Below are 26,988 nucleotides of genomic sequence, written 5' to 3' on the forward strand. Positions count from 1 at the left end.
TATCTCAGAGCCCTGCCGTTCCAAGGTTGTGTATATATCTTACCTTATCTCTGTCCCCTTCGGCCCTTTCACTTATGCCCAATTGTTCCCCCAGAGTCATTACTTTTTGAATACTGAGTTTCAGTGTCAGATTATGGAAGAATAACACTGATTAGGAATAAGATTGCACATCCTGTTATTTTATGTACTGTCATTAAGTTGTACAGTACTTGTTGAAAGTTGTGTGAGCAAAACAACAATGACCAAAAAAAAAAAAAGAAAGAAAGAAAAAAAACCTGAGGCTGCTTATGTATATCTAAACACCCCTTGGGATTTGGTTCTTTAGTTTGGAAAGTTAGGGTCATGACTTCTTGTGACAGCCAGTTAATTGGCCTAATACTATGTTTAGTGCTTCTGTTCTAGCACCTAGTTCATTGTGTAGTAGCTGAGATCTTAAAAGCTTGCGAGCAGCCATCCAGCTACAGTAAAAGAGGGGAAATGCAGAACTGAATTTCAAATTCTCATGGAATTCAGCCTTTCTTGAGCCAACGAGGCTGGATGAACCCTGGAACTATTGACCTAAGATCATTGTTAAACCTTAAACCAAAACTGCCCCCTCAAGTCTTGAAACCAAATGCTAATTCCTCCCTTTTGATAAAGATGCATCTATAGAGCACCTTTTCATGTGTTTGGTGGCCATTTGAATATCTTCTTTGGTGAAATGTCTATTGAGGTCCTGTGCCCATCTTATGACTGTCTTTTTGTTGCTAATTCGCTGAAGTTATACATATGGTTATTAGATGCTGCTCAGATATATGATCTCCAAAGATATTCTCCCAGTCAGTACCTTGTATTTTCACTATTTTTGTAAAGCCTTGTGAGAAATACAAAGTTTTAAGTTTTTTCTTAAGGTCCCATTTATTTATGTTGTATTTTGTTCTTTGTATTTTTTGTTCTTATATTTGATAATACATTGTTATACGGTAGGTCTGACAGCATTGTCCCTGCTTTTTCTTCTAAGAATTTTATTTTTCTTCATGTGGCATTTCAATTTTCCCAACACCAATTATTGTGAAGAGATTCTTTCCCCTTTAAATGGACTTAGTACCCTGATTAGAAAGAAAAAACAGCTAACCATAGATGTGTGGGTTTATTTCTGGACTTTCAATATTATCCCATTGGCTTACATGACTATTGTTATATCAGTACAAGACTATTTTGATTATAATAATATTATGTTTTTAAAGTCAGGAAGTTTGAGTCTTCCTACTTTGTTGTTCTCTTTCAACATTGTTTTAGCTCTTCTGGGGCTTGTTGCAGACCGTGCAGAGTTTCGAGGCCCTATAGGCCCGAGTGTAACAGATCTAGCCACTTGACAGTTATTAGCAAATTGTTTTTCATCTTAGTGTTCAGTTATATTTATTTAATTCCAGACATGAGCCCTGGATGTCCACAGAGAATTGCAATATTCCCCTAAGTTTCTAAGGTCAAGATTTTCCCCCTAGAACCAAGGCAGTAAAACTTCCTCAGAGGACAAACAAGGACAGGTTTACTGGGATTAAGCAGGGAGGCTCTGGAGAGGAACTGCCCGGGGTATATTCACTTGGGGTGGAGTGGTAAATTCTGGGAATACGGGATTAAGGACAATGGGGGCAACTCCCTCGGACCACCCTGGGTTCAATCAGTTTGATCCAAGTGAAGGTTAAACCCAATAAGGAAGAAAGGAAAATTGGTTTAAGTAAGGTTTACTGGCTTAACTTATCTTAAAGATTGTCTTGTCTGAATAGTACCATTCTTCTTCTGTAAAGGTCCCTCCCTAAAAGAGAGGAAATAAAAGACGGACGCAGACTTAAGTCTGCGGTCATTATTGCTTGCAGGGTATGAAGAGGCTGTCTGCCGGTTTTGCATCTACTCTGTTCTCCGAGTGTTTCTTTTCTCTCTCGCCTCTCCAGACATCCCACCTCGAGTTAGTCCGAGAAGGGAAAATGTCAGCCACTGAGCAGTCTGTCTGGCAGCTTGCATCAAGCCTGTATGTCTGTCTTCTTTGTGTCTGTTTTCTCTCTCTCTCTCTCTCTCTCTCTCTCTCGCTGTCGTCACTGGACACCCCATCTTCGGGTCCTCACCCCCTTGCCGAGGCCAGACCCCGGCATGGGGCTCTTGGATTGTTCCATGTAACATTGCTGAATGTTTTTTTCCATTTCTGTAAAGACAGCTGTTGGAATTTTTATCAGGATTACATTGAATATATAGATCATTGTGGGTAGTAACTGACATCTTAACATTATTAAGTCTTCTAATCCATGAACATGGAACATCTTTCCATTTAAGTCCACTAAAATTATAAAACAGAAGTATTTTATAATTTTTATTATCTAAATCGTCGCATCCCTGGTTAAATTTATTCTTAAGTATTTTATTCTTTTAGATGCTATTGAAAATGGAATGCTTTCCTTAATTTTCCTTTCAGACTTTCATTGCTAGTGTCTAAAAACCCAACTGATTTTTGTTGTTGTTGTTTTTGTTGTTGATCGTATGCCCTTCAACTTTGCCGAGTTCCTTTATTAACTCTAAAAGTTTTCTTGTGGACTCTGGGATTTTCTATATACAGATCATATCATCCACAAATAGAGATAATTTCACTTCTTTCCCATCCAAATACCTTTTACATCTTGTTCTTGTCTTCTTTTGCTGGCTAAGACGTCTAAGATAATATTAAGTAGAAGTGGTCAGAGCAGGCACCCTTGTCTTAGTCCTGATTTCAAGGGTAAAGCTTTTAGCCTTTCTCCATTAAGTATGATAGTGGTTGTTGGCTTTTCAGATATACCATGAATCATGTTGAAATTTTTCCCTTCTATTCCAATCTTTAGGGGTTTCATCAAGAAAGGTTGTTGGATTTTACCGAATACTTTTTCTGCCTCCATAGAAATGATCATGTGGTTCTTTTCCTTTGTTCTGTTGATGTGGTATCTTATGTTGATTGTTTTTCTAATATTGAACCATCTTTGCATTCCTGGAATAAGTCCCACTTGACCCTCCTAATCTGCTATTATATTCTGTTTTATTGACATCTGGGCAGAGAAGACACTAGTGACAGCTATTTGGGACTACATTTTAGTGGAGTAAATGTAGACTTTAGGGACAGGTAGACCTAGATTAAAATGACTAGGGGGAAAAAAAAGCCGCTTCTCTGAAATTCTCTCCTTTTCTAAACAAATGGGAAAGATTGCTTTTACTACTACTGAACAATTATAAAGATCAAATAGGAAAATGTGCCTATAACTAAAAGTCAACTAAGAGATTTAAATTTTCTCATGGAGAACAGTGCATCTCCATTTTACTAGAGTCTAAGGCATTTTACTAAAGTCTAAGGAGCTCTGGTAGCGTAGTGGTTATGAATCGGGCTGCAGTTCGAAACTACCAGCTGTTCCGCGGGAGAAAGATGAGGCTTTCTGCTCCCATAAAGATTTATAACCTCCGAAACCCTGTACAGGGTTGCTATGAGTTAGAACCAACTCCACAGCACTTAACAACAATAACAAGGCAATCCCCTTCGTTATACTTTTCTTAGTTTAGTGGGATCATTGAAAACAGAAGACAACTAAGGTAACTAAGGAATCCCGGTTTGGTGCGGTGGGTTAATGTGCCAGGCTGCAAAGCTGTTTGAACTGCAAGGTCTGCAGTTCAAGCTCACCAACTGCTCCTCAGAAACCCTATACAGGGTTGCTATGGGTCAGAACTGACTCGACAGGACTTAATAACAAGGGCAAGATAACTAAGGAATCCTGATGTGGTGCTGAAGGTCAGCAGTTCAGACCCACAAGCTGCTCTTCAGAAACCCTATACAGTGTTTCTGTGGGTTAGAACTGACTCAATAGCACTTAATAACAAGATACCTAAGATAGTAAAGAATTTCTACTGGTATGGTTTAATAATTTTGAGGAAAATTAAGGGACCCAAGACTTCTAGAGTAATGAGTCAGCATTTCCTCACTTGTAAATTATTCACTAAATCATTGACAGTCATTCCTGTTGTGTCTGTCGATGTGAATAGATACTGGGAACATGAAGTTGAATAAGATAAAAATTTCCCACACTTATTACCTACTTGAATGAAACAGGCAGTAAGCAGAGAGTTAGAAAGCATAGGATATAATTCTGTGGGACTCAAAAAAGATATAAGCCGAACTTGTAAGCTGTTGGGAGAGGTCTTAGTTGAGATTTAAACAGAGTTTTGTACTATGAGTGGAATTTTAGCAGAAGACAAATGAGGGAACAGATTCAGAGAACAACGTCTTTGCTTATGCTGATGAGCAAAGCCACAAAGACATGGGAATCTCTGTCATTTATAGGAAACTGTTGATAGTTACAGATAGATGCTGTGCAGTGTATTTTGGAGTGAAAAGAAAATGGGATTGGAAAAAGGTAGTCAGAAGAACAGAATAGTGTAAGCCATGCTGAGGGATTGGAGAAATGTAGACAGAGCCAGGTTTTTTCCATCAGAGGAACATAATCGGATTTGCCATTTAGAAAGTTTGCTCTAGCAATATTTTGATGGATGGGCTGGCAAGGAATGAGCTGGAGGCAGAGACACTGGCTTGACGTTTGTTGAAAAAAATTCAGGTGAGGCATTTCGAAATTCTAAATTTTGTAATCTACAGTGAAGATGGGGAAGAGAATAATTATAAATTGAAAAGGTAAAATGATAGAACCTGGTATCTGGTCATATTAAAGAGATGGAAGAAAATAAAATGGTATCTATGGTTTTGACGGGAAAGACTGAATTTGTAGTGATAGGCCTTGCCAAAACAGATTGACTGGATACTTGATTTCAGTTTTTCACACGTTCAGGTTGAGCTAACCCTAGGGTAGCTAAGAAAAATGAATTGATGGTTTCTGGTTTCTTGGTGAAGTAGGGAGCAAGGTCATCTTAACCTGTGAAAAAGGGAATGGTTTCAGGGTAAATGGTGAAAAACAGAAATGTGGTCTTGATGTATTAAGTTAAAAAGTAGTTTAGAAAAACCATATGTATAGTATCCTCTTTTATAGAAGGGGAGCAAGAAGAATAGATGGAAAGTACAGAATATAATACTTTTTTTTTTTAATTAAATGTTTTTATTTTGGATTGAGTGAAAGTTTACAGGGCACATCATCAGCTTCACATTCAACCATTCATATAGCTTGTTTCATTACATTGATTATTATCCCCTCCATATATCATCAGTTAACAGTGTTTCTCTCTATCCTCTTTAGTTTGTTTTTTTTTTTTTTTTGGATGGGGGGGCGACTTAGAATATAATACTTTTTGAGAGAGCAAAATAGCTGATTACAAAAATATACTTAGTCAACAAATTTAAGGCTAATGGCTATGAGTGATTTTGGATCTGCTCTTTGCTGTTTTTTTGTTTTGATTTATCTTCACTAAGTTGCCCAACTATAGTTTATAAAAGGCAAACATTTGGATTCATCCAGTGTGATTTTGTCAGATCCAGGGGAGGGGACAAAAGAAGATGCGTTTTTAGTACATTGCTAAGAGTGATTTTTTTTTCAAGTTGAATAAGGATCAAAGGATTGAGAAGAAGTATACTATCAATGGTACCAGAAGGCTATAGATTTTGACTGTCTTGTTCACCATTTCATTCCCAGTTCTTAGGACAATGACTATTACTGATCTCATGAGACAGAACGGTATCGAGAGTGGGAATGATTGGAAAAACAAGCTTGAAAAGTGGAGACCTGGTAATAGGGGAGCATTTGGATTACTGACTTCAGAGGAGAAGCAGCTTTAATTGATGACGAGTTCCAGAATATGATTATGGGAAAGGCTTGCTTACCAAGTCTTTTGAGTTCAGAAAAGGTCAAAGAACTAAAAAGTCAGAGTATAGATTGTATTCATGTGATTCTGACATTAGCAGAGATGATGGTAGGAGTTGAATTGGAGAGGAAGACTGTGAACCAGATGTTATCATCAGGGATGTATGACAGCAATGAATGGAGGCTGAGGGTGCTAAAGTAAATGACAGTCGTCCAACGAACAGTTGCTTAATGAAAGAATGGATAAATAATAATCAAAAAACAATAATAGGAGCAATGATGATTCTAATGCTACCTCTTGAGTGTAAACAATTTCCACTAGAAGGATATAGGGAAGCATTTGTTGTTAAGTACCATCAAGTCGGTTCTGACTCCCATCGACCCTGTATAAGGTTTCTGAGGCGTGTTTGGTGCATTTGAACCACTGACCTTGTGACTAGCTAATTCTACAGTGCCACATATGGGCCTCAGGAACGAACCATGGTTCAGTTAACACAAGAAGATAGAAGTGAGTACTCTGAGGAGAGTACAGAATATAATGGAGTATATTGTGAATCAAAAGCTCCAGTTCTGGGAATAAAGGAAGATAAAGCACAGAAGAGAATGGGGATAGCAGAACTCTGCCAGCCCACAGTGGATTAGGGTGTTGTTGTTAAGTGACCTTAAATCAGTTCCAACTCATGTCAACCCTGAATAGGGTTTCAGAGGAGCAATTGGTGGGTTTGAACAGCCAAGCTTGTGGTGGATTAAGGTAGGAACTACATTTTGAGCGTTAACTAATTTAAAAGAGTAGTAATTTAGTATCAACATACATTTATATCTAACCTAAGTATTCTTCAGTGGGGGATTGGATAAATAAATTAGAGTGCATCCAGGAGATGGAATAATCTGATGCCATTAAAAATAATATTCTATAAAACTGATATGGAAAAATGGCCCTAATATACTAAATTAAATAGCAGTTTACCAAAAATTCATTTGTAGTCTCCTCTTTTACTGAGGGAAAATAAAAAGAATTGATGGATAGATAACACTTTTTTAAATATTTGAAATATATTGTGGGTTTTTTTATAAGACTGCTGTCATTGTCGTTGTTAGTTGTGATTGAGTACATTCTGACTTAAAGACGACCTGTCTGAAAATCAAAAAAGCTGCTGATGAAGGAAGATGCTGAAACTTAGGCTATGGGACCATTCATAATTTAACAAGTATTTCATACCTGCCTTGTGCTAGATACCATTCTTGTACTGGAGAAACACATAAATGTTGAGAGAGACCAATCACTATGTAATGTACTTTAGCTTGAGTAATATAAAGAGAAGAAAATACTATAAAGATAGAGAATAACTGTGGAATGATGGCTATTTTGGATAGAATGGTTAGGGGAGACCTCTTGGAGAAAACAAAGACATTAATGAATGAAGAGAGCAAATAAAATCTGAGAGAAAAGCATCCTAAACAGAGCATACAATGCATGCAAAGGCCTAGAAGTAGAAATCAAGAAATCAAGAGCATTCTGTTTTTGTGGCCTGAGAAAATATGTTGATGGGAGGAGTGGGATTTGACATAATCGAATAAGAGATCTATTTTGGACAGTTTGAGCTGCCTTTCACACATCCAAATGAAATTATCAGGTAGCAGTTGGGCATGCGAGTCTGGAACTCAGGGGCAAGGTGGATGTTGAAGCTCATATATCTGAGAGTCATTGATGTATGAATGTTAATAAAAGTCATGAGAATAGATGGAGTCACCCAAGATCTGAGGGGTTAGAATTGAGCCCTGGAGGATTCTATCATTTGAAAGGCAAGAGAGGAGGAGGGTGTTGGTAATATAGCAAGAAAATTAGAAGTCTACTGAAATCACAAAGGAGCTCTGGTAGCATAGTGGTTACAAATCGGGCTGCTAACCTCAAGGTCGGCAGTTCTAACCTACCAGCTGTTCCGCGGGATAAAGATGAGGCTTTCTACTTCATAAAGATCTGCAGCTTCGGAAACCCTGTGCAGGGTCATTATGAGTCAGAACCGACTCCATAGTATTCAACAACAACCACAAACTGAAATCACAAAAGATGAAAAAGGAAAATCCCAACATCTTGGTTAGGTTCTCCATCCACTGCACCCTATGGATGAGCTGACAGGAAATCAGTTCGTTTCCTAGCTTTGTGCTAATATTTCTCAGACACACCATACTAGGCTGGTCCCTTCTTGAGTTGATATGCACAGAGCCAGGTCAAATCATCAGAGGTTACTTCCTTCCTAGATTTTGTCTAAATGCGTTGCTATCTCAGAGGCAAACAAAACTGGAAAGAGAACTCTAGAAGAACAGAATTCATGCCACTACAGACAGGTCAAGGAGCCCTGTGAGTGCAACAGCTAAGCACTCAGCTGCTAACTGAAAGGTTGGAGTTTGACCCCACCCAGCAGATCTATAGGAGAAAGATGTGGCAATCAGTTCCCATACAATTGATTGTTGTTGTTGTGAAGTGCCATCAACTCGATTCCTGTTCATAGTGACCCTGTATAGTGTTTCTGAGGAGCAGCTGGTGGGTTTGAACCTGTGACCTTATGGTGGATAACCCAGTGCTTATTTTATAGCACCACACCAGGAGGCCTAGACAATCCTAGTGGATCGTCATTCTACCACGTCACATGAGATTGCTGTGAGTTGGAATCAACTTGATACCACCAACAATAGCCAACTCCAGACTGCTTTCTAGCTGAGATTGGCAAAGTAAACCAAAAAAGCCTTCCCTTCATAATGAAGCAATTCAGAGTCAGACTGTGTGTATAGGTAATCCATGACTACTGTTTCTGTGAGGTACAGAGACAGACAGGCCAACACAATTATGGCCTTTGGCAAAAACAGAGTCTGGGTTTTTCAAACAACAGTATTTTATATATACAAATAAGTCATATGTCCCTTTAAGATATCTGAATACCAAACAGCTCCAACAGGGTCAGGCCACACTAGATCAACTTTCCAGCCTGCTGTCACATGTCACTTCAGCATACTAAGACATACTGCTTACAGAACACCATCTGATAAATGCTGCTCTTTGGTGGTATTTATACAGAAATACCATGACACTTCATTTCATACTTTTCTTTCTTGCATATATAATTCTGGTGTAAAATTGGATGATTTCTCCGTCTTTAGTTTTTTTAAATAATCTTTGCTATTTTGTTGCTTTTTAATCTGGGTAAATTACTTGGTCTCTCCTGAGAGCAAAAATGCTATAAAATTTAGACAAATTTATTGAACAAAATTCACTGTGAAGTCCTGCCTACCACAAACCATCTGGCTTTCCCACAGTGTAATGCGTGTAGCTTCTAGAGAAAGGGAGTCTTATTTATTTATTTTTAAACTTTTTATTGCGAATTGAATGAATATTTACAGACAAAATCATCAGTTTTATATTCAACAAATCATACGCTTTGTTTCATCTCAATGATTACAAGCAACAACAGCTATCTTGCTTCCTCCCTGTGGTTCCTTCCATCTTCCTAGCCCTTGTCAACTTTGTCCTTAGGAAAATGTTGCCCTTTTGATGTTGAATGATTGACCATTCCATGGTGAGCAGACCTTACTAGTGCTGTTGTCCTTTCTACTACTTGACGGAAAATTGGGCCACATAGATGAGTTAGTTGAGGGGCATGGTCTCAGGTCCCTCCAGTTTCTTTCTGACCAGTAAGTCTGGTCTCTCTCTCTTTTCTTTCTTTAATTTTGACATTTGTTCCACATTTTCTACTACTCTATCTAGGACATTCTAATGTGATCTCTTTCAGAGCAGTTGATAGTGATATCTAGGCACCATTAGTTCTTCTTGTGAGAAAGGGAATGTTTATGCAGACAGCCAAACCCAAAAGAGAATCATTTGTTCTTTTGTTGTTGTTGTTACATACCTTAGGCTGCTACTCACAACCACCCTACACACACAGAAGGAAATGTTGCCCATTCCTAACCAGTTGTTACTATGCTTAAGTGCATTGCTGCAGCCACAGTGCAAATGTATCTCATTGGGGTCTTCCTTTTTCTCGCTGACCCTCTACTTTACCAAGCATAGTGCCCTTCTTCAGAGACTGGTCCCTCCTTATAACGTGTCCAAAGTATGAGAGACAAAGTCTCACCATCCTGGCTTCTAGGGAGCTTTCTGGTTATACGATGTAGATTCCAATACAGATTCTTTTTCTTTTTTCTGCCAGTCCATGGCACTTCGAATAGTCTTCTCCAACACCATAACTCAAATGCATCAATTTCTACAGTTTTCCTTATTCATTGTCCAACTTTCACATGCATATGAGGCGATTGAAAATACCATGACTTGAGTGAGACACACCTTAGTCCTCAAACTGATATCTTTACTCTTCAACATTTTAAAGAGATCTTGTATAACAGATTTGCATAATGCAATACATCATTTATTTCTTGATTTCTCTTGCATCATGAGTGTTGATTTTAGATCCAAGCAAAATGAAGTCTTTGACAACTTTGTTCTCCATTTATCAAGATGTTATTTATTGGTCCAATTGTGAGGATTTTTATTTTCTCTACATTGAGACATAATAAATACTGAAAGCATTTAAAGTATTTAAAGTCCTCTTTGCTGGCAGAAAGCAAGGTTGTATTATCAGTATATTACATGTTGTTAATGAGTCTTCCGTGAATCCTGATGCCATATTCTTTCTCATATAATCCAACTTTTCAAATTATTTACCCAGTATATAGAGTGAATAAGTATGGTGAAAGAATACAACCCTGGCACACACCTTTCCTGATTTAAAACTGTTAAGTATCCCCTTGTTCTATCCCAACAACTGCTTCTTGGTCTATGTACAGGTTCCTCATGAACACAATTACATGTTCTGGAATAGTCATTCTTTGCAACATTTGCAATGTTATCCAGCACTTGTCATGATCCACACAGTCAAAAACCTTTGCATAGTCAATAAAGCACAGGTAAACTTCTTTTTGGTATTCTTTGCTTTCAGCCAAGATCCATCTGACATCAGCAATGATATCCCCCATTCCACATCCTCTTCTGAGTCCAGCTTGCGTTTCTGGAATGTTGTGACCATTTTTAAATTATCTTTAGCAAAATTTTGACTTGCATGTGGCATTAATGATATTGTTCAATGATTTCTGCATTCCGTTGGGTGTCCTCTCTTTGATATGGACACAAATATTGGATCTCTTCCAATTGGTTGGCCAGATAGCTGTCTTCCAAATTTCTTGGCGTAGATGAGTGAGTACCTTCAGTGCCTCATTAGTTTGTTGAAAGTTTTCCATTTGTATTCTGTCATTTACAAATATTTTCCACCAATGCTTTCAGTGCAGTTTAGACTTCTTCCTTCAGTACCATTGGTTCTTGATCATATGGTACCATTTGAAATGGTTGAAAATCTACCATTTCTCTTTGGTCCAGTGACTTTATATATACCTTTCATCTTCTTTAGATGCTTTCTGCATCATTCAGTATTTTGCCCATAGAATCCTTTAATAATGCAAGTCAAGGCTTGAATTTTTTCTTCACTTATTTCAGCTTGAGAAATGCTGAGTGTGCTCTTCCTTTTGGGTTTTCTAACTCCAGGTATTTGCACATTTCATTATAATACTTGACTTTGTCTTTTCCAGCTGCCCTTTGAAATTTTATGTTCTGCTCTCTGACTTCCTCATTTCTTCCATTTGCTTTAGCATTTCTGTGCTGGAGAGCAAGTTTCAGAGTCTCTTCTAACATTCATTTTGACCTTTTCTTTCTTTCCTATCTTTTTTTCTTCCTATATGATGTTCTTGATTTAATCCCACAACTCTTCTGGTCTTCAGTTAGTAGTTCGAATGCATCAAAATCTTGAAATAGTCTTTAAATTCAGATGGGATATATTCAAGATGATATTTTACTTCTTGTGGATTTGTTGTAATTGTCTTCAGCTTTAGCCTGAACTTGAATATAAGCAATTGGTGGTCTATTCCACAATCGGCCCCTGGGCTTGATTTGGCTGATGATATGGAGCTTTTCCACTGTCTCTTCTTACAAATGTATTCATCTGTTGAAGTTTAAAAAAGGTATTTACAATGACTAAATCTTTGGTCTTGCAAAATCCTATCATGTGATCTCTAGCATCATTTCTATTACCAAGATTGTATTTTCCGACTACTGGTCCTTCCTCTTTGTTTCCAACCTTCTCATTCCAATCACCAGTTATTATCAGTACATCTTGATTGCATGTGTGATCAGTTTCAAACTGAATAAGTTCACAGAATGCTTAAATTTCATCATCACTGACTTTAGTGGTTAGTGCATAAAGTTGAATAATAGTAGTATTAACTGGTCTTCTTTGTAGGCATAAAGATAAATCTTGCAATGTTCATTTTGATAATGAATATGATGCCAGATCTCTTGAATTTGCCTTTTCCAGCATAGTAAATCATATGACTGTCAGATTCAAAATGGCTGATAGCACTCTATTTCTGCTCACTAATGCCTCAGATATCAATCTGTATGTGTTTCACTTCATTTTTGACAACTTCCCATTTTCCTAGTTTGATACTTTATACATTCCATATTCTAATTATTAATAGATGTTTGCAGCAGTTTCTCCTCATTTTTTGAGTTGTATCCCATCAACAAATGAAGGTCCCAAAAGTTTTACTCCATTCGTGGTCAACTGTATTTGAGAGGCAGCTCTTCCCCAGTTTTATTTTGAGTGCCTTCCAACCCGAGGGACTCATCTTCCAACACTATATCTGACAGTGTTCTGCTGCTATTTATAAGGTTTTCAGTGACTAAATATTCAGAAATCATCCACCATTCTTTCTTTCTTGTCTGTTTTAGTCTGGAAGCTATACTGAAACTTGCCTATCATTGGTGGCCCTGTTGGTATTTAAAATACCAGGGGCATACCTTCAGACATCACAGCAATAAGCAAGACACCAAACAAACTGACGGATGAGTGGTGGATTTTGTACTAGTTTATTTGTTAGAGGAAAAGGTACCAGATTGATTAGGAGTGTGGATGTGTTTACTCTGAAATACAACCATCTATATATGCAATTCAAAATGATTGACATATGGAGAAAGCTAACATAAAATAATAATTATTATTCTAACATGTGAAAGTATAAAGCCTGTCTAAAATCTAGCCAAACAACTATAAGATTAGATTTTTTTCAGTAGCTGAGATAAGCTAAATGAAGAGAAAACTACTTCATTTCACTAAATGTTGACTTGCAAATTGTCTTGGGTCTTGTCAGAATTTCTATTCCATGTTCATTGACTTGGGGAGCTCAATATTGATTATTTGGTAGCTAGTCATACTGTGTTATTTTAAATAAAATTTAATTAGAAACAGAAACCATTTCCTTCCTTTGTTGTTGTTGTTGTTGTTGTTGTGAAGTGCCATTGTGTTGGTTCCATCTCATAGAAAACCTATATAGGGTTTCTGAGGAACGGCTGTTGAACCACAGACCTTGCAGTAACAGTCCAGTGCTTACCCTACAGCAACATAGCAGGACTCCTTTACTTTAGTTGGTGGCTGTGTGCTGTGGAGTCGGTTCCGACTCATAGCCACCCTGTACAGGGTTTCTGAGGCTATAAATCTTTACAGGAGTAGAATGTCTTATCTCTCTCCCACGGAACATCTGGTGGTTTCGAACTGCTGACCTTACACCTTACTTATCTTGGTGAAAAGATTGAAGAGCTGTCAAAATGCATGAATTGAATCTCAGTTGGCTCTGATGCTTGCTTGCTGTTATCACACCAGTCAGATCGCATAAGAATATGTCTGTGGACCTTAGTTTCCTCATTTGGAGTAAGAGAATCATTCCAAGTTATTTGTTAAGACCCACTCCTCAATGAGTAGGCCACCAGTGATAGACAGGTTTCAGCATAGCTTCCAGACAAAAACAGACAAGGAAGAAAGAGTGTTGGATGATTTCTGAATATTTAGTGTACCAATATCCATTTCTCCGCTGCTTCTGGAGCCACATGACTGGTTGTGTACAACCAGCTGTAAGAAGTCATATGTCCTTTCAGTCTGTGGAGACCATGCATATAGCTCTTTAGTCTTTCTTCCATGCTAAGACAACAGATGTACACATGTTTCAGGCAGTGCAGACATAAAGTAGTGGAGCCACTATTGGCCTGTATATAAGCATGGAATAAGTTTGGGTTGGGTAAACCATTGGAATTTTGACATTAATTTGTTACTGCTGCATAACTGATCCTGATCTGACTTTCTATGATTGTTGTGGTCATTCTTTCCACATTATAAAGATTTGCTTATGTTGTGTGTAAATAAGAGTGGTGGTGGTTATGTGCTGTGGATTCAATTATCACTCATAGGGACCCTGAGTTGGGTTTCCGAGGCTGTAAATCTTTATAGGAGCAGAAAGCCTCATCTTTCTCCTACAGAACAGCTGGTAGTTTTGAACTGCTGACCTTGAGGTTAGCAGCCTAACTATGCTACCAGAGCTCCTTGTAAATAAGAGTACTCTGAAAGAATTTGAGGTCCATACTTTTTTTAGGCAAATCCATTGTACAAGACCTTTTGAAAGTGTTCAAGAGCATAGATGTCAGCTTGAAGAGTAAGGTGTGCCTATCCCAAGCCATGGTATTTTCAATAACCTCATATGCATGCGAAAGCTGTACAGTAAATAAGGAAGACCATAGAAGAATTGATGCATTTGAGTTATGGCATTGGAGGAGAACATTGAAAGTGCCATGGGCTGCCAAAAGAACAAACAGATCTGTTTTGGAAGAAGTGCAGCCAGAGTGCTCCTTGGAGGCCAGTATGGTCAAACTTCACCTCTCATACTTCGGACATATTGTCAGAAGGGGCTTGTCACTGGAGAAGGATATCATGTTTGGTAAGGTGGAGGGTCAGAGAAAAAGAGGAAGACCCCCAACGAGATGGAGTGGCCAAGTGGCAGCATCAGTGGACTCAAGCGTGGCAACAGTAGTGAGGTTGGCCCAGGATCAGGCAGTTTTTTTGTTCTGCTGTGCCTAAGGTCGCGATGAGTTGGTACCGACTCGATGGCACCTAACAACAACAACACTTTTCTCAAGATGATTGAATAAGCTGGTACTGATTAGATCAGTCTTTAAACATGAATGGTTATCATATTCTGGGTTTCATTTTGCTTCTCTAAAAGGTCAATTTCTGATACACTTTTGATCCCCAATTATTTTGTCTCTACTTTTTAAAATAGAAAGCTGCTGGTTAATTTACTATACTCAGAACCTTTCTCATCAAATTGGTTAGAAAAATGCTTACTTTCCTTTATTTCTGATTTTTAAAAATGTTAATCTATATGGAGAGATGACTATTACTACAAGTTGCCATATGTGCCCAAAGAAAGTTCCAACAAGGCCAGTTCTAAGAGCATAGAGTAGGTCTATCCTGCTCATTAACAAACTTTATCGGAAGCAGTGCTTTATACCTTACATGTTTGTGGAACACAGAAACTATTATCTTGAATGATGAAGATAATTGTATTAAAACATTGCCTTGGTGCTGTAAGAAATTAAAGCTACAAAACAATTTCTGCTTAAAGGATTTGAATTTACAGTGAGCCGAGTTTTTATCCCATAGAAAATGCCATGGTATTTCCATGCCTGTGTCAGATCTTGCCTGAGACTTGAGGGCAGAGTCAACTACATGATCTACCAAATGCAAAACAATAACGAGCCCCCACAAGGGAACCAGAGATGCCAGTCTGCAACCACAACAAATAAAAAACCTTATAGCAAAAGACAGAATAATGTTAGTTACAGAAGTTCCAAATGAAGAGGAAATCAAGAAGATGTCAAGAAAAATGAAACAAAACAATGAAAATAAACTTAACTGTAACCTTAAACCTAGACCAAGCCTTATTCCCAGACCTAGCCTAACTCCTACCCCTAACACTAATCCTAATCCTAAAATCAAAAGAAAAGAAAAGCGTTTCTCCCTTATTTTAAAAAGAATAATGTGAGACCCCTTGTTCAAATGGCAGAAAGAAAAAAGTGCAGATATACTTACTACAATGAAAAGATTTTTTTCTTTAAAAATAGCGTATTCTAAAACATAACAGTGGTAATAATGATGCATGAGTAACAATATGAAAGTCAACATCACGGCGCATCCTATTTTGGTGTCATAATTTCACATAATAAAGAATAATGCTCTACTAATGTAGTTGTATAATTATAGATTTCTGTACCCATTTTTCTTCAGTTCCATTTATCACCAAAGTTAATACTTTCACCATTTTAAATGATACAGTTAAGATCAACATCAGTTACTTCTAACAAATGAAGGATAGCAATGTATTTTTGTTCATTTTTATTTTTGAAACGGATCTTTCTGCTGATGCATCTGACACTAAAGCTTTTAAGTGCACTTTACAGACTGTGACAATACTGCAATCAATTTTTGATCAGTTATTTCATAATATACATTTGAGTAGATCGAAACTGATGGTTCTTACAGAACAATCATTCTAAAAAGATTTAGCTCCTCATACAAATTAGTTTCCAGTAAGTATGAATTCAATTTAAATTTATACAGTATCAATCTAATATAGATTGTGGAGTTTGCACAAAAACTGAAAGTGACTAAATGTTTGTAATACAAAATACCTACTAATGCTTTCTATTGCGGTATCTCCAACTACAAAGAAAATTTAATTTAAAAATTATATTTTTAATTCATAATTTATTCACTTGAAACTTCATATAAAAATAACTGTCTTTTCCATCAAGTGCAGTGTCTTTACACTTGATTTCTATTTCTAAGTTTGTGAATATTTGCTTTGCAATGTTGTGGTGTGGCGCTGTAAGGTAAGCACTGGATCACAACCTCATTTTGAACAGCAAGGTCGGTGGTTCAAACTCACCAGCCAGTCCTCAGGAACCTTGGACAGTTTGGAAACAACTCGACAGCCCTTAACAGCATACCCTATGGCTCTGTACATCAATCTAGGGATTAATCACAACAAACACTTCCGGTACCAATACATCTTCAGTTCCCATAATACATTCCATAAACGTATCATACCAGCCTTTTAACTTACCCTGTACTGCAGTATTTTTAGTTTAAAGGGTACCTCAGCAAGACCCGATACCCAAACATGGAGCCTACTAACTCTGAAGAATAACGGTATGCAGACCTGCCCTGTTCACACATTTATGGTGTGCTTAGTTATTTCCAAAGCATTATAATAATCAGGAATGTGAAGGAATGTATAAAACTAAAAAGCAAGCCCTTTGAGGATAGAGAAGAAGGAAAATCTGGGATAGAGCTGCTCTCTAGGGCTGGAAAGGGATTTGGGACAGTGAACAACAGACGTTAGGAGCAAAAGAAGACCTGAAGAGCAGACTTAGCCATGATTCAAGTAGTTTCCAGCCCTAGAGTCCAGTCCAGACATTCAAGACATCCAAAGAATTCCAGGTTTGAAGTCAGTTAGAACAATGGTAAAGAACACAATATCTGTCCAGGTAGGGTATTCATATGTCTCTATATGTGAACTTAAACAAATATATATTCTGCAATGTAATTTTTATAATTAATGATATACAATGCGTATGCAACATCTCCTCAGGCTTACATGGTGTTGGTGGTTATGTGCCGTGGAGTCGGAACCGACTCATAGTGACCCTGTACAGGGTTTCCAAGGCTGTAAATCTTTATGGGAGCAGAAAGCCTCATCTTTCTCCCACAGAATAGTTGGTAGTTTTGAACTGCTGACCTTAAGGTTCACAGCCCGATTCATAACCACTATGCTACCAGAGCTCCTTACATAGTATTCTATTATATGAGTGGATCAAGATTTATTTCCACCAACCCCTTATTGGTGGACATCTCAAATACATGCTTCTCCAAGACTGCAGTAAACAACTTTATATTATATCTTTATATAGGTGTAAAAGCATTTCTGTATAATTCCCAAAGTGAAATTTATGAGTCAGAATATGTATACTTTTTTACATTTTGATAGATAATATACATTTTGTCCTCTAAAAATAATTTTACCTGTTTATGTTTCCACCAGCCATAGATGAAAGCCCCTGTTTTCCCATCCATTTATCACACACACACACACACATATATTTATATATATCTGTGTTGTTAAGTGCCATCAAGTTGGTTCCAACTCATAGTGACCCTGTATAGGGTTAATGAGGAATGGCTGATGGGTTTGAATTGCTAACCTTGTGGTTCAAGCTGACTTTGCAGTCCAGTGCATTATACTGACACTCTCTATAACTCAGATAGATAGATAGATAGATAGATAGATAGATAGATAGATAGATAGATAGATAGATAGATAGATAGATAGATAGATAGATACAAGATATAGATACTGTGTTTTACGTATTTACCAACTTACTTGTCCTTTTCAGTTGAATCCTTGTTGTAACTTTCCATTTCTTTTATTACTAGTGATTACAGTAAACTTTTGTCCATATCATCCTTGGCCATTTGTGTCCTGTTTCTATCATATTCATTTCAAAAGCACCAGGTCCTAGGTCAAAGAACTGAGGGCTGAGTCCAGCTAGTATGCCTCCCACTCATCTAAGGCGTATACCACCTGTCTCTGTCTACTGACCCAGGAAGTAAGCTCTGAGGTGTTCAGACCAGAGGAAAAGGAAACAAGTTTAACATCATTACAATGATTATGATCACTTTCTCCTCTGCATAGACTCTCCACAGGCTGGAAAGGAAATGATAAAGGGTCGGCAGAAGAGAAGAGCTTAAGGGCAAGCAGGTAGCAGAGGTCTGGATTCTGGAGTCCCTCTGGTGTTTGCCTTTCCTACGTTCCATTCAGGGCCCTCTTGCACATGATGTGATCTGTGACCTCAGTCGTGCCTTGGGCAGCCCCTCTCTACTGGACTTCTTGGATTTGAATGCCCTAATGGTCTAATCATTTTCTGTCTGGGTTGTGCATCTTACAGGTATGAGACATCTCTGCTGGATCTGGTTCAATCTCTGAGCCCAAAGTCTGCTCCCAAACCCCAGCCACATCCCTCCAGAGAAGCTGGTGCCTGGAATCACAGTACTTTCCGACTGAGTCCTCTAAAACAGACCCGGGACAAGATGGGGGCAGGCAGGACCCCTGAAGACCTGGAGGAGAATCAGATTCTGGAAGATATATTTTTCATTTGACAATGAAGCACATGCTGCAAATTTTCTATAAGAAATCTGTGTGTGGGTTTCTTTAATACTGATCTGTCATTTTAAATGATTTGACTGCAAAGTAATTGTGTCTGTCCTTTCACAGGGACCTCTGTCACTAGCATCCTGTTATGTATTTAATTTAGAAATCATTCTAACAACCCAGAGTTTTGTGTGTGTGTGTGTGTGTGGTCACACCAATCAGTAGATAATATCCTCAGGGGGCTAAGGAAGGGGGTGATCTCTTTCTATACTGAGACAGAAAAATAAGCTTAGAACACTGCATATTCTCAGCCCCATTCCAAGAGTATTTCCTTCTCAGACTTCTGCTGTACAGGATTAGCTTTGAACTATCTCCACTGAACCATCTCTAATTTAAATGCAGTACCTTTGTAATATAACAGTCTCAGAAATCAGACCCTTTCCATTTCCCCACACTGCTCTCTCACCAACCATCTCTATTTAAGGGTAATCATTTCAGTTTGAAGTTGTAGTTGGCCCCCTTGTCATAACAGCTCTGAGGGACAATTGTCAGTTAGACCCAGTAGTCATCAGCCTAGTAGCTACCCATCCCCTGACCGGAAGGTTCGGTATTAACCCAGACAGCCCTTTGAATCACACAAGGGCATGATTGCCCTGGAGAAATCCAGAGGCGATACAAGACCACCTTTCCAATTTCTCAGGAAAAACAAGAGCAGTCTCTATTTTTTGTTGACCCATTTGTCTGTTTTATTCATCCTTGCATCCTCTACAGTCCAGTGACCTTCTTAGGGTTGTGTCTGGGAAGGTGTCACGATAGAGTAGTATGTAGTTGTTGCGGACTGATGGCTTACCATTGTCCCATGCTCCAATTCCCATGTTCACTTCCCAGGTTATGGTCCACTACTCCAAGCAGCAGGCATGCCCTCGGTTTTCCACTGGCCCTCACTTTGACCTGAGGAAACCTGTAGAAGAAGTACCTAGAGCCCTCTTGTCTCAACTGTCTTCCTTATTCCCCAGAGCTCTTGAGATGTCTCCACCGGCTCACAGTAGGCTCTAGTAGTCCCATGGAGAGCCTGGTACAGTCAGCAAGTCTAAAGCTTTCAAAAATTGGAAGTAAGTGCAGATGGGTCCCCAGATATGACTCTAATCTGGAGGGTGGGACTTTATTTCTCTCCCTTTCACCAACCCCAGATTTGGGACTGAGACTCTTTGTCAGTATTGGTAACTAAGGTCATACCACCAAGCCTACACTTGGTGAGACTGTATACCTTCCCAGGATTCTTATTCAAAACTAGATTATTTCTGTCCTGGTGTGTGTGGCGCTGTAGGATAAGCACTCAACCACAAGGTCGGTTTGATCCACAAGATCGGTGGTTCAAAGTCACCATTCGCTCCTTGAAAACCCTGTACAGGGTTGTTCTGAGTTGGAGCCAGCTTGATGTCACATAACGGCAATAACAGAAAAGCTTCACTGAGCAACCTGGAGAGGTTCAAATATCATGTTTAGATTCTTGTCTTTTCAGACTGGCATGGCCCTGTCACGTCTACCCAGCCTTCCTTAACTTGTGTGAAAACTCTTTGCAGACTACAATTTGTTTAAGGCCACCCTCTGAGCATAACTAAATCAATCTCATCCCATTTCAGAAATCCTTTGGAATGCGGAGCTTACACTAGTGTGGCAGAAATGGGTGGATGGCAAACTGGGAGTGTGTGGCCATTTTCTTAGTTCCAGTTATGTTTCCAGAACTATCTTCTTCTCATCCCAGGTGTCATGACCCTTTGAAGTAAATCCTACTTTCTTGGATCAGTACCCTTACTGCTCTCCAGTGTGAGAGGTTTCTAGAAGGGCCAAGGAAAGAATTGTGATTTCTTTAAGTTTGTTTTTCTATATATATATTTTTAAAAAAACACAATAAACAGGGTCAAAACTAAAGGGTTTTGGGGTCATGAGTCACAGAATTGCTAATCTCCCCCTGAATGGGCAATTTGGAAGAGCAAAGATAGGTTTTCAGCAGACTATCAATAAACTGCACTTCGACCCGCCCCCTAGCTATCTTTTTCTACCCTGTAGGCAATCCGTGTCTATTGGGGCAATTGAATATGAATCTGTGTATAATCTGGTGTCTTGAGTAGTGTATATTAGTATTTTAACCTGTGTTTTCCTTTGAAATGTACATGATATATGAAACTTCACCTAACTGCAGACTATCCCACCTGGAGAGCAGCACAAAGGAGCCTACCCTTCCTTTCTGTGAAGTCCTCCCAACTGTAGTGACTGACAGACGTGTTGGTCAGTCCAGTCTCCAGCTGCTTCCCAAAGCAAGGCTGAACACATACAAGGGTCCTACAAATAGTTCTAGAATGCTAATCCACCCTGCTAACCACCAGTCTGTGAAAGAAAAGCCAATCAATGTTTGCAAACTGGAAAGGGATAAAATATGTCTCATTGAAGCTCCCTAAGTAGGCTTCCAAGTGCTTGGTTTAATCAAACTATTTAAAGTGAATCAAGGAAGACTGATTGCTGACAGTCACCCTTCCAGGAAGCACACTTGTGTTTATTCAAACCTGACCCTTCCGTAAGGACAAATGTCATGGGAAGAAAAAGGCACTCTCTTTCTTTCAGAGTCCCTTTTTTCACTTGGACCTACTTCAGGTATTGTTCATCCTAGAGATTTGCTGGCCAAAGACTCCGGAAAGGAGGGAGGCCTGAACGAGGACAACTGGACCTCCTAGCTCACCTTCATCTCCTCAACTTCAGATGTGTGTTTTTAATGTAGGCAAATGTTTATATACATGTGAGATTTTCAGTTAATAAAGTATCTCTTTGACTATTTTCCTCATGTGGTTTTGATACTAAATTATCCCTTCAACATATCTCTTCTGAGCAATGGAACATAGCTTGCAAGCAGGAGCTGGTTATCAATATGTTTGTTTCCTCAATATCTGTTCAAACAATGGGATTTTATTGTCAGCCGAATGAAGGGCAATTGTTTGCCATGTCCCAGTGGTTCTACTTCCCTCACATCACGTGGGCAACAAGCTTCCTCTAGGTGGTGTGGGTTCTGGAATGGAAGGTTCAATCTCTGAGCACCTCTTAATCCTTTTGGTGTTCCTGTCCTTGTAGCTGTTCAGCAAGGGAGAACTGTCATTGGAACTGAGACAGGACAGTCTTCCCAGGGAACTTCAGATGCTGGGAGAACATAAGCAAAGACAAGAATTTATGAAATGTCCAGTTCTGTGATCAGGCCTGTAAATTCAGCTAAGATAGTCAGAGACCCTTACCTGTCTCCTGTCCCCCAACCAAGCCAGCCTGACACCTCCACCTGGACAAGGAGACTTTGAAGTTGCCCCTCAAAGGAATAAGTGTCAAGAGTAAAATCGTCACTCAACCAGCTCCCATGCTGAAAATGAAGTAAGTAAAGTGTGCCCTCATTTTCATAAGGTATTCCTGATTCTAGGAACAAAGTTGGAAATGAATCGGGTGAGAGATATGCCCTAGTCCTTAGAGGCAGAGTGACCTGGCTGCTGGAGGATCAGCTTTTCTCAGAGTTGCAGGTCAAGCAACAGTTCCTATGCGCCCCACCCCGCACCCCCAGGATTCCATTTCTCTATTCAGAAGTAGGAACAAATAATCTCCCAGTCTTCTAACATTGCAAAAAACATGTGGGGACATGTCTGACTTCCCCTGGCTTCACAAGGGGAAAAGAGAATCAAATTCAAAATATGCCCAAGACCAATTCCTATAAAGTGAAGGTCAGACATGTCTTCACCCTACAACCTTCTTTACCCTATTCTGACAGCACACTCTGCTTCACATATGAATTCGATAATCTATTGCTATGGTCACAATAATGGGGTTTATTAGGAAAGTGAACAGAGTTCGATTCAGGATCAAAAAAGCACTTTAGGTTGGAGCAGTTACCCAGTCAGGAATGCCTCTTCTCTGCTGTACTGCAGACGCGCCTCATTCTTGTCTCCAGCTTCTCAACCATGTGGCTCCTTGGCCTCTGACCTACTTGGACAAGTGATACAAAGTTCTTTTAGCCAGTCTGTGAATGGTCAAAGGGCCCATTCTGCAAGCCCGTCTCCTGCCTTGTAGGCACTCAGCTTTACTCAGTCCACGGGCCTAACACCTGAAGCTGCTCTGTCTCTCTGTCATCTCTGCCGTTGCCACTTATCTAGGCAGAAATCTCACACTCCACTCATTCTCTTCCTTCTTGATGGTCTTAGGATCTCGCATTCCTGTTTCTGAAATGATTCCTTTTAAACCTAGCTGAAGGGTAAAACTAGCCAACCCCAGCCTTAAAGTCCCACCAAATCATGTGGTGGGAGCTAAGAAGATTTTGGATAGAAAAGCCATATCAAGTAAATTCAAGGTACCACAGCCATTTTTCCTATTCCTGTTTACTTCTACCCCATAAACACACATGCACACATGCTCAGAAATGGGTAAGCACCAAGGAGGGTAAATGTCAGGCCCCTGGCCTTTTCTACCACCACCATATAATTCCATCAGTTTCTGAAGTCACAGAATTCTCTAGCTGAATTGAACCTTATTGCCCATACCCATCACTTTCATTTTATATGTGAAGTCAAAATGACATCCTATCAAATGCAGGGCTTCTACATGGCTTTCTGTGCCATTACAGCATATCATTGACTTCATCTGGTGTTCCAAAATGAGAATTTGGGGGCATGAGGGGGAAATCTCAACTAAATTGAGCATCCCAGTATGATCTCTCAGAAGTGAGCCCTCACAGAACACTTGGGTCTAGGTGAGAAAAAAAAATGTGTCAGGTCTAATCCTCAGGAATTTTCAGGCCAGTCACCCATAAGAAGTTCTACCTTTTGAACTTCTTTCTGTCTATAGAGATGGAAGCCATGGGAAGACGATCTAAAGTACCATTTCTGGGGAAAGGTAAATCTCTCCAACTGGCATAATGGGTATAAAGGTTTTCTCCAAATAACAGAAGCTGTGATGTCGTTATTAAGTGTCATCGGGTTGATTTGGACTCATAGTAACAAACTTATGCACAACAGAACAAAACACTGCCCAGTCCTGTGCCAGCCTCACAATCATTGTTAAGCTTAAGCCCATTGCTGCTGCCACTGTGCCAATCTATCTCATTGGGGGTCTTCCTCTTTTTCATTGACCTTCAACTTTACCTAGCATGAAATCCTTCTGCAGGGACTGGTTCCTCCTGACAATAAGTATGAAGTATGAGAGATGAATCATTGCCATCCTGGCTTCCAAGGAGCATTCTGGTTATACACCTTCTAACACATTTGTTTGCCCTTCTAGCAGTCCATGGTACCTCTACCCCCCACCCCCACCCCCATGGTACTTTTAATATTCTTCTCCAACACCACACCACAACTCAATTCTTTTTTCACTGTCCAACTTTCACATGCATATGAGGCTATTGAAAATACCATGGCTTGGGTCAGGCACACCTTAGTCCTCATATTGTTGTCATCTTTGCTCTTCAACACTTTAAAAAGGTCTTGTGCTGCAGACTTGCCTAATGCAATACATCATTTGATTTCTTGACTGCTGCTTCCATGAGTGTTGATTGTGGATCCAAGAAAAATTAAGTCTTTGACTTCAATCTTTTTTTCATTTATCATGAGATAAATGTTATTTATTGCTCCAGTGGTTAGGGCTTTTGTTTTCTTTACATTGAGATGCAACCCATACTTGAAGGCTGTGGCCCTTGATCTTCATCAGTAAATATTTTAAGTCCTCTTCATTTTCAGCAAGCAAGGTTGTATCAACTGCATATTGCAGGTTGTTAGTGAGTTTACCTCCAACCCTGAGTCCACATTCTTCATATATCCCAACTTCTCAGATTATTTGCTCAGCATAATGACTAAGTATGGTGAAAGTATACAACACTGACACACACCTTTCCTGATTTTCAACCATTGAGTGCCCCCTTGTTCTGATCCAAAGACTGCCTCTTGGTCAATTAAGTGTTCTGAAACACTCATACTCCTCATGTGGTCCATAGCTTGCCATGATCTACACAATCGAGAGACTTTGCATAATCAAGTAAGCACAGGTAAACATCCTTTTGGTATTCTCTGCTTTCAGCCAAGATCCATCTGATACCAGTAGTGTTATACCTCATTCCACATCCTCGTCTGAATCCAGCTTGAACCTCTGGCAGCTCTGTCAATGTACTGTTGCATCTGTTTTTGAATTATCTTGAGTAAAATTTTACTTGCATGTGAAATTAGTGATGTCTGATGATTTCCGCATTCCACTGGGTCACCTCTCTTTGGAATAGGCACAGAGATAGATCTCTACCAATTAGTTGGCCAGGTAGCTGTCTTCCAAATTTCTTTACATAGTCAAATGAGTGCCTACAGTGCTGCCTCAGTTTGTTTAAAGATTTCAATTTGTATTTCATCAATTCCCAGAGCTTTGTTCCTTGCCAATGGCTTCAGTGCACTTTCAACTTCTTCCTTCAGTACCATTGGCTCTTGGTCATATGCTACTTCTAGAAATGGTTGAACATCAATCATTTCTTTTTTGTACAGTGACTCTGTATATTCCTTCCATCTTCTTTTAATGTTTTGTGCATCATTCAATATTTTTCCCATAGAATCCTTCAGTATTACAAGTCAAGGCTTGAATTCTTAACTCAGTTCTTTTAGTTGGAGAAATGCTGAGTGTGTTCTTCCCTTCAGGTTCTCAAACTCCAGATCTTTGCACATTTCATTACAATATTTGACTTTGCTTCTCAAGCTGACCTTTGAAAATTTCTGTTCAACTCTATTACCTCCTCATTTCTACCACTTATTTTAGCATCTCTACTCTATAGATCAAATTTTAGAGTCTCTTCTGACATCCATTTTGGTATTTTCTTTCTTGCTTGCCTCCTTATTGACTTTTTGCTTTCTTGTATAAATTTTTTTGGCCTTTGGTTATTAATGCTTAATGCATCAAATCTGTTCTTGAAATGATCTCTAAATTCAGGTAGGATGTGTTCAAGGTCATAGTTTGGCTCTTGTGAACTGGTTTTAATTTTCCACAGCGTCAGCCTGAACTTGCATATAAGCAATTGATGGTCTGTTCCACAGTCTGCCCTGGCCTTGGTTTGACTGATGATACAGGGTTTTTCTACTGTCTCTTTCTGAAGATGTAGTCAATCTGATTTCTGTGAATTCCACTTGGTGAAGTCCATGTGTATAATCATCTTCTATGTTGTTTTAAAAAGGTACTTGCAATGAAGAAGACATTGGTCTTGAAAAATTCTATCATGCAGTCTCCAGCATCATTTCGATCACCAAGGCCATATTTTCCAACTTCTGATCCTTCCTTTTTGTTTCCAACCTTTGCATTCCAGTTGCCAGTAATTATCAATACTTCTTGATTGCATGTTTGGTCAATTTCAGACTGAAGATGAATTCCATCATCACTGGCTTTAGTGGTGCATAAACTTGAATAATAGTGAAATTAACTGGTCTTCCTTGTAGACCTGTGGATATTATCCTATTACAGACAGTGACAGTGTTGTACTTCAATATAGATCTTGATATGTTCTTTTTGATGATTAATGTGACCCCATCCCTCTTTAATTTGTCATTCCCAGCATAGTCAGACAACCATACGATTGTCAGACTCAAAATGGCCATTAACAGTTCATTTCAGTTCACTAATGCCTAGGCTATCAATATTTATGTGTTCCATTTCATTTTTGACAACTTCCAATTATCCTAGATTCATACTTCATATATTCCATATTCTGATCATTAGTGGATGTTTACAGCGGTTTATACTCATCTGCAAATGAAGGTCCTGAAAGCTTTACTCCATTCACGGCATCACAGTCAACTCTACTTTGAGGAGGCAGCTCTTCTCTAGTCATATTTTGAGTGCCTTCCAACCTGAGGGACTCATTTTCCTACACGATATCTGACAATATTCTGGTGATCTTAATCATGTCTTAATATTTGATATTCTGGTGCTGATAGTATTCCACTGTTATTCATAAGGTTTTCATTGACTAAATATTTGGAAGTTGTCCATCTCTCCTTCTTCCTAGTCTGTCTTAGTCTGG

General features: G+C 39.0%; 1 protein-coding gene across 1 annotated transcript in view; it reads left to right on the forward strand.

Annotated features, from left to right (window-relative positions):
- The window catches only part of KIAA1328 (KIAA1328 ortholog), a 344,940-nt gene extending 326,009 nt beyond the window's left edge, over nucleotides 1–18,931 (forward strand). The window contains exon 10 of the mRNA XM_006835083.1: nucleotides 18,721–18,931. Coding sequence (XP_006835146.1) covers nucleotides 18,721–18,931 — 211 coding nt within the window. The remainder of the gene's footprint in view (nucleotides 1–18,720) is intronic.
- The last annotated feature ends 8,057 nt before the right edge of the window (nucleotides 18,932–26,988 follow it).

The sequence above is a fragment of the Chrysochloris asiatica genome, unplaced genomic scaffold (assembly GCF_000296735.1).
Source record: "Chrysochloris asiatica unplaced genomic scaffold, ChrAsi1.0 scaffold00015, whole genome shotgun sequence".
Taxonomy (NCBI): domain Eukaryota; kingdom Metazoa; phylum Chordata; class Mammalia; order Afrosoricida; family Chrysochloridae; genus Chrysochloris; species Chrysochloris asiatica.